Source organism: Bison bison, unplaced genomic scaffold (genome assembly GCF_000754665.1).
Source record: "Bison bison bison isolate TAMUID 2011002044 unplaced genomic scaffold, Bison_UMD1.0 scf7180017864485, whole genome shotgun sequence".
Classification (NCBI taxonomy): Eukaryota; Metazoa; Chordata; class Mammalia; order Artiodactyla; family Bovidae; genus Bison; species Bison bison.
The window spans coordinates 5,195,610-5,203,212 of record NW_011495045.1 but is presented as its reverse complement, the minus strand read 5'-3'; the positions used below and the strand labels follow the sequence as shown (position 1 = coordinate 5,203,212).

The 7,603-nt window shown below is 41.4% G+C and overlaps 1 protein-coding gene across 1 annotated transcript in view; it reads left to right on the top strand.

Moving 5' to 3' along the window:
- Positions 1 to 5,575, top strand: part of BTG4 (B-cell translocation gene 4) — a 14,866-nt gene extending 9,291 nt beyond the window's left edge. The window contains exons 3-4 of the mRNA XM_010862929.1: positions 1,357 to 1,555; positions 5,396 to 5,575. Of these exons, the coding sequence (XP_010861231.1) occupies positions 1,357 to 1,555; positions 5,396 to 5,575 (379 nt within the window). The remainder of the gene's footprint in view (positions 1 to 1,356; positions 1,556 to 5,395) is intronic.
- Positions 5,576 to 7,603: the final 2,028 nt, after the last annotated feature.

Genomic DNA, 7,603 nt, shown 5'->3' with positions numbered 1-7,603 from the left:
GGTCCAGGGTGTTCCAAAGCTTGATTTGGCCCATTGGTGGGTGGGGTAGATATCTGATTGGCTGACTGAGGGATCCAAGGTGTCTCAGAGCCAGGGTGGGGCCTGGGCCCAGGAGATCCTGGAGCTGGTGTTAGCCTGCTGGTGGGTGCGCTTGGTCCTGTCATGGTAGGCTGTGGGCCTGTGGTGGTCCTAGAGCTGGTGTCTGCCCATTGGTGGGTAAGGCCAGGGCCCAGAGGTCTTGATGTCCACTGGTGTGTGAAGTTGGCCCTCAAGTTAGTGCTGGTTCATTGTCAGGTGGGCCCAGGGGTCAGGAGGTCTTGAGGTTGGTTCCAGAACACTGGTAGGCAGAGCTGGGTCCTAGGTCTCTGCTTGCAGGGCCCTGGGGGTCCTGGGATTAGTGCTGGTGCCCTGGTGTGTGGGGCCAGGTGCTGCGCCCTCTGGTGGACAGTGTAGTATTCTGGGGTGGCTGTGGGCTCCAGTCTTTGGGCATTATGCCTGACAGTAGGTGGGACTGTTTCCCCACCTGGCCAGGTGTTTGGGCTGAGGCTCAGCACTGATGCTGATGGGCTAGTGGCAGGTCTGGGTCCTGGGTCTAGTCAGCTAGAGGGAGGACTTCAAAGCGGCCCTCACCAGCACCAGTGTTCGTATGGTGGAACGAGCGCCTCGGAATGGCCGATGCCAGTTTCCTGTGGCCCCAGGGTGAGCTCCACGGCCTCCTGCCTCTGCGGGAGGCTCTTCAAGATCAGCAGGTGGGTCTGACGCAGGTTCCTTTCAAACTGCTGCCTCTGCCCTGGGTCCCAGAGCATGTGAAATTTTGTGTGGGCCTTTTGAGAGCGGTGTCTCTGTTTCCCACAGCCATCTGGCTCTCCAGAAAGTAAGCACCCTGGCCTTCAAAGCCAAACATTCTGGGGGCTTGTCTTCCTGGGGTTGGCTCTCTGGTCTGGGGAGTGTGCTGTGGGGCTCACCCACTGAATGCTCTCTGGGAGAACCGCTGTCGTTATCCCCCTGTTTGTGCGTTGCCCACCTGCAGGGATGCGTCTGGACTGTACTCCACTCCTCTTACCTGTCTCTTTGTGGTTCCTTCTTTATCACTTTAATTGTAGAAGATCTTTTCTGCTAGATTTCAGTCTGTCATCAATAACTGCTGTCTAAATAGTTGTAATCTTGGTGTGCTCAGGAGAGAAGGTAAGCTCAGGGTCTTGCTACTAATTCTTGGCCTAATTCTCACAATTTGTTGTTGTTGTTTTCAAGTAACTCTTCTTGTAAGTTACTGAGCTATTTCCAGAAAAGATTAGAAATAAAAACCTGTGAGAATTTGAGTCCCTAATGAATGCATTATTTTCCTTTCTTTCTTAGGTATGGTGAGAAAAATCATCCATTTACAATTGCTTCTTTCAAAGGCAGATGGGAGGAATGGAAATTATCCCAACAAATCAGTGATGCTGTTAATAGAGCCACGTTAGACTACTCCTCCGGCGCTTCCTCTGATGAAGACAGTTGTAACAAAGAACCTCAGATAATTCCTAAAGTCAGCAATCCAAAGAGTATTTATCAGGTAAAGTGTTTCCATTTCTCCTCTGTAGTTTTTCCTTCTTTTAAAATATAATTGTATTTATTTATTTGTGTTGGGTCTTTGTTGCCACGCAGGTTTTTCTCTAGTGCTGGGAGTGGTGCGCGGGCTTCTCACTGCGGTGACTCCTCTTGTTTTGGAGCACACTCTCTAGAGTGTTTGGGCTTCAGTAGCTGTACACATGGGCTCAATAGTTGCAGCTCCCAGGCTCTAGAGCACAGGCTCAGTAGTTGTGATGCAGGGGCTTAGCTTCCCCCAGGCACCTGGAATCTTCTTAGACCAGGGATCATACGGGTGTCTCCTGCACTGCAGGCAGATTCTTCACCCCTGAGCCACCAGGGAAGCCCACTTTTTAGAATTAAAATAGGGGAAAAAAAAAAAAAAGAGTACACTCACTGTAAAAGCAAAGAAACAAAATAATTGGAAAACATGGAAAAACAAATTATGAAGATTTAAATCACAATAATGATATTCTGGCAAAACTTTTCTTTTTTTTTTAATTTTATTTTAAAACTTTACATAATTGTATTAGTTTTGCCAAATATCAAAATGAATCCGCCACAGGTATACATGTGTTCCCCATCCTGAACCCTCCTCCCTCCTCCCTCCCCATACCATCCCTCTGGGTCATCTCAGTGCACCAGCCCCAAGCATCCAGTATCGTGCATTGAACCTGGACTGGCAACTCGTTTCTTACATGATATTTTACATGTTTAAATGTCATTTTCTCAAATCTTCCCACCCTCTCCCTCTCCCACAGAGTCCATAAGACTGTTCTATACATCAGTGTCTCTTTTGCTGCAAAACTTTTCTATTTTTTTCTTCTTTCTCTCTTTTTATTCCCTCAACTTGGCTGAGTGCTCAGGATATACACCATCTTTTCTAGTCGAATTTCTCCATATAGTATTTGAACATATGTAAATTTTCTTTTGGGCTTCACTCGTGGTTCAGACGGTAAAGGATCTGCCTGCAATGAAACAGACCTGGCTTCAGTCCCTGGGTTGGGAGGATCCCCTGGAGGAGGGCCTGGCAACCCACTCTAGTATTCTTGCCTGGAGAATCCCCACGGACAGAGGAGCCTGGCAGGCTATAGTCATAGGTCGCAAAGTGTCAGACATGACTGAGCGACTAAGCACAACACAACACAAACTTCCTTTCACCTAAATTCTTTCAGAATTAGATATTAAAATTAGTAGTTTTTGACAATGGAAAATAACATACCACCGCTAGAACATTTGGAATATTAAGCGATGATCAAAGAGCTGTGACTCCACCACCAGAGCAGTTTTCAAAAAAAAAAACCCAACAAACATTTTTTATTTTTTAAGTCACAATCATGATCATAGGAGGATATGCATATCTATATATTGGAAATAGGTTTCATGACATACTAGGCACAATGCCTCAAATCTTTGATAAATTAAATTAATATCAACCATTTAAATTGATTTTATGACCCACTAATGGTGACAACTTACAGTTGAAAAAACACTGATTTAGGGAGAATCTCTGACACTTTGTATGTAATTTGTTTTCTTAACCACTTATGTGTGGACATGTTAAAGCAATTTAACTATTTAACACTTTAAACCACTTGCTTCCCTTATAGTTTATTTAGCTAACAAATTATTGGCAGACATCTAGGTTGCTTTCACATTGTTGTGGTATTAAAAAAGCTAATTTTTACAGAGATGTCTGAATCGTAAATTGTTTCTTGATTTGGTTCTCAGACATGGAATTATTAGGTCATTGAGTATGGGCATTTTACAAGTTAACCCATGGCAAAGTACTTTCTAAAAAGATGTCTTTATTTGTAGTCTCACTAGCTCTATGTGAAAGTGTTTGTTTTATCATTTTCCCTAAGATTGGATATTCTCCTTGAACAATAGCATTTTATTAATTATGTTGTTCTGACGCTCAGTCATGTCTGATTCCTTGCAACCCCATGGACTGAAGCATGCCAACCTTCCCTGCCCTTCACTATTTCCCTGAGTTTGGTCAAACTCATGTCTGTTGAGTCGGTGATGCCATCCAACCATCTCATCCTCTGTCATCCCCTTCTCCTCCTGTCTTCAATCTTTCCCAGCATCAGGGTCTTTTCCAATGAGTCAGTTCTTTGCATTAGGTGGCCACAAGTATTGGAGTTTTAGCTTCAGCATCTGTCCTTCCAGTGAATATTCGGGGGTTGATTTCCTTTAGGATTGACTGGTTGGATCTCCCCGCAGTCCAAGGGACTCTCGAGTCTTCTCCAGCACCACCGTTTGAAGGCATCAATTCTTTGGCGCTCAGTTGTTTTTATTGTCCAGCTCTCACATCCATACATGACTACATGAAAAAAACATAGCTTTGACTATTACAATATTGATTATATTACTAATTAAATTAAACATTAAAACAAAAACTCCATGTACCTAAATGTTGTAGGTACTATCTAATGAATTTTTTCTTCACCCATTTATCATTTGAGGTCCTAATGTGTTGTTACAGGCTTTTCAAGGGTTAGGAATATTTTTGGGGCTTCCCAGCTGGCGCTAGTGGTAAAGAACCCAACTGCTAATTAAGGAGACATAAGAAAGTGCTAATGCAGGGGACATAAGAGACACAGGTTCAACCCCTCTAACCCCTGGTCATATTACTGGCAATTTTTTTTCCCCTAGCTTGTTTAGTTTTCTAAATTATATATATTGTTTGTATTTAGTTCTATCAGAGAAGGCAATGGCACCCCACTCCAGTACTCTTGCCTGGAAAATCCCAGGACAGAGGAGCCTGGTAGGCTGAAGTCCATGGGGTTGCTAGGAGTCGGACATGGCTGAGCGACTTCACTTTCACTTTTCACTTCCATGCACTGGAGAAGGAAATGGCAACTCACTCCAGTGTTCTTGCCTGGAGAATCCCAGGGACGGGGAGCCTGGTGGGCTGCCATTTATGGGGTCGCACAGAGTCGGACACGACTGAAGTGACTTAGCATAGCATAGCATTTAGTTCTATATGTGAAAGTGAAAGTCTTTCAGTCATGTCTGACTCTTTGCAACTCCATAGTCCATGGAATTATCCAGGCCAGAATACTGGAGTGGGTAGCCTTTCCCTTCTCCAGGGGATCTTCCCAACCCAGGGATCGAACCCAGGTCTCCCACATTGCAGGCGGATTCTTTACCAGCTAAGCTACAAGGGAAGTCCAGGAATACTGGAGTGGGTAGCCTATCCCTTCTCTAGGGAATCTTCCCAAGCCAGGAATTGAACCAGGGTCTTCTGCGTTGCAGGCAAATTCTTTACCTACTGAGCTAGGTGGGAAGCCTCTATAAATATATAAGTTTTAAATGATGTAGTGAAATATTTGCCCTTAATTCTATTCTGATCCTTAGAAAGATCATCTTCATCTAAGGATCAGATCTGTAGTCAGCTATATTCTTTCAGAGCAATGTCCTTCCAAAGTGTGGTCTGCAAAACATTTGTATTGGCCATCTGGAATGTTTAAGATGGGTGTTTCTACACCTCAGCCCCAGAGATTGTGATTAAACAGTTTGGATTGAGTGAGGTGGGGGTTGGATAGGTGAGAATACAGAATATATACTAATCTGAATACATGTGTTTTTAAAAGTTTTAGTTGGAGTAAAGAATTTTGTTAAAAGACATGAAGTGACTTATTTCATAACCTCCATCAAGTCAATTTTCCAAAGATGATAATTAACTTGATTTCTGTATGTTTGTATTTGCTATGCTTTTAAAAGTTTTAATACCTGTGAGTTATGCATTTATAGTTAATCCTTAAAGCTGGCTTATTAGATGATTAGCAAATCATCATGGTCCTTTTTATTTTCTCCCCAGGTTGAAAACTTGAAACAGCCCTTTCAATCTTGGTTCCGAATTCCCCGAAAAAAGAATATGAGGGATGGCCGGATGGGCCTCCTAGGAAATGCTTATCATGCGTTGCATAAGACCCCTAAAGGCCACAGGCCTACTGCTGGGCACCGGGTGGACAGGTACCACTGGGTCAACACACACTGATATGCAGCGGCTGGGCCCTCATGGGCGAGAGCTCAGTGGAGCCACTTTTATATTCTCTGAAATGAAAATGAGTCTAAGCTGGAGAGGCCCAGGAAACAGAAAAAATAACTGCATTAGGGACTAGGGTACATGATGGTGAATCCTCTCATGCAGATCGACTATGTTCTTAACTGTACTTTTAATTGTTTAATTTTACTTGAAATTTTATGTAACACTAATGAATGTACCCTATAAGGTAATAGAATGAAGATACTGACCTGTCATAAGAGTCAATGAATTATCAAAAGTAACAGTTTAAATAAATGTGCTGTGTTTTTAATACCTTCCTAGTTGAGTCTGTTGCAAGAAAGTTTTTAAAAGTTCTTGTTTTTCATTAGCCATTAAAAAAAAAGTAGACCTTCATTTAGGGAAGAGTGATCCTCACAATATGTGAATAGTATTCTGGTTCTATTCTTTTATCTGCCATAACTCTTCTGTTTCATAAGGTCAATTAGAGCATCTTTGAAAATTACATTTTAAAATACAAAACTCCCTTTAAAACATTTGGTTTATTACTAAGCCTCTTAGTAGCCTTAGTTATGGCATTTTGTGAGTGCTATAAATGAGTGCTCTCATTATGAAGAATTCAAGTGAAGCAGGAAATACAAATACCAAGGAAATAAAAATCCCTCCCACCAACCAGAAATTACCATTGTTAACATTAAATGATGACCATCTTTCCAGTCATTCTTAATATACATATAAATGTAAGAATTGATATACAGACAATTTAACAAGAAAACTATACTACATGAGCTATTTGTTAGATATTTGGATTTAATTTTACTTGATCTTAGAAAAACAACGAAACCTAAAGTGAAACTGAAGCTGTTGAAATATTCATATGATTGTCTACCACAAAGTATTTTATTTTTTGAAAGATTTCTATTATGGTTTTAAAAAAAGAAACACCAGAAGGCCAGAATAGTCTTTAAAACTTCGAAAAAAAATATTGTATTGCTTATTTGTTGCTATGAAAGCTGCAGAAATTAGCATTCTTCATTTTTTCCTTGCCCCTTATTTTCCATGTCACTTTAAAAATTGAGGTATAATTGACATATAATATTATTAGTTTCATTTGTACAACATGATTTACTATTTATATACATTGTGAAATGACTATCACAATAAGTCTAGTTAACTGTCAGCCTAAGTACTTCTTTTTTTTCTTGTAATGGGAACTTTTTTTACTCTTGGCAGCTTTCAAATATGACACTTTTTAATGTCAAGATTTAACCTTTATGTTCTCTCCTGGAATAATTATTCTCCACAGGTGTTTTTGCTTAGTTGTATATTTCAACTGATTCAATAAATGCTCATCAGTCTTTTCTATATGTGAAATCTCTTTTGATTCATCTTTGATTAACTGCATTTTATTGTTAAGCAACTTTTTCACAGGTGACTCATAGGTGTTCTATTTGGGGGGTTATTTATGCCTGAGGTTCTTTGTTCTTTTATACTTGAAGGACAACTTGTCTGAGTATTAAAATCTTAGGTCATGGACTTCCTTGATGGTACAGTGGATAGGAGTCTGCCTGCCAATGCATGGGGCATGGATTTGATCCCTGGTCCCGGAAGATCCCACATGCTGCAGACCAACTAAGTCTGTGCGCCACCATCACTGAGCCTGTGCTCTGGAGCCCGTGTGCTTCAGCTACTGAAGCCTGTGTGTCTAGAGCCTGTGCTCTGCAACAAAAGTCACCACAATGAGAAGCCCATGAAGTGCAAGCAAGAATAGCTCCCACTTGCCACAACTAAAGAAAGCCCACATGCAGCAATGAAGGCCCGGTGCAACCAAAATATAAATACATAATTAAAAAAAAATCTTAGGTCATGTTTTCGTTCCCTTGTAGCTTCATAGCCATCACTCCAATCTGATGATTGTGGCATTATACACCGCCATGGAGAAACCTGAGAGCTGCCTGATTTCTGCAACTCCCCACCACTCACAGAAACATGTGCATTTATTTTTGTAGGTGACTCCCTTTG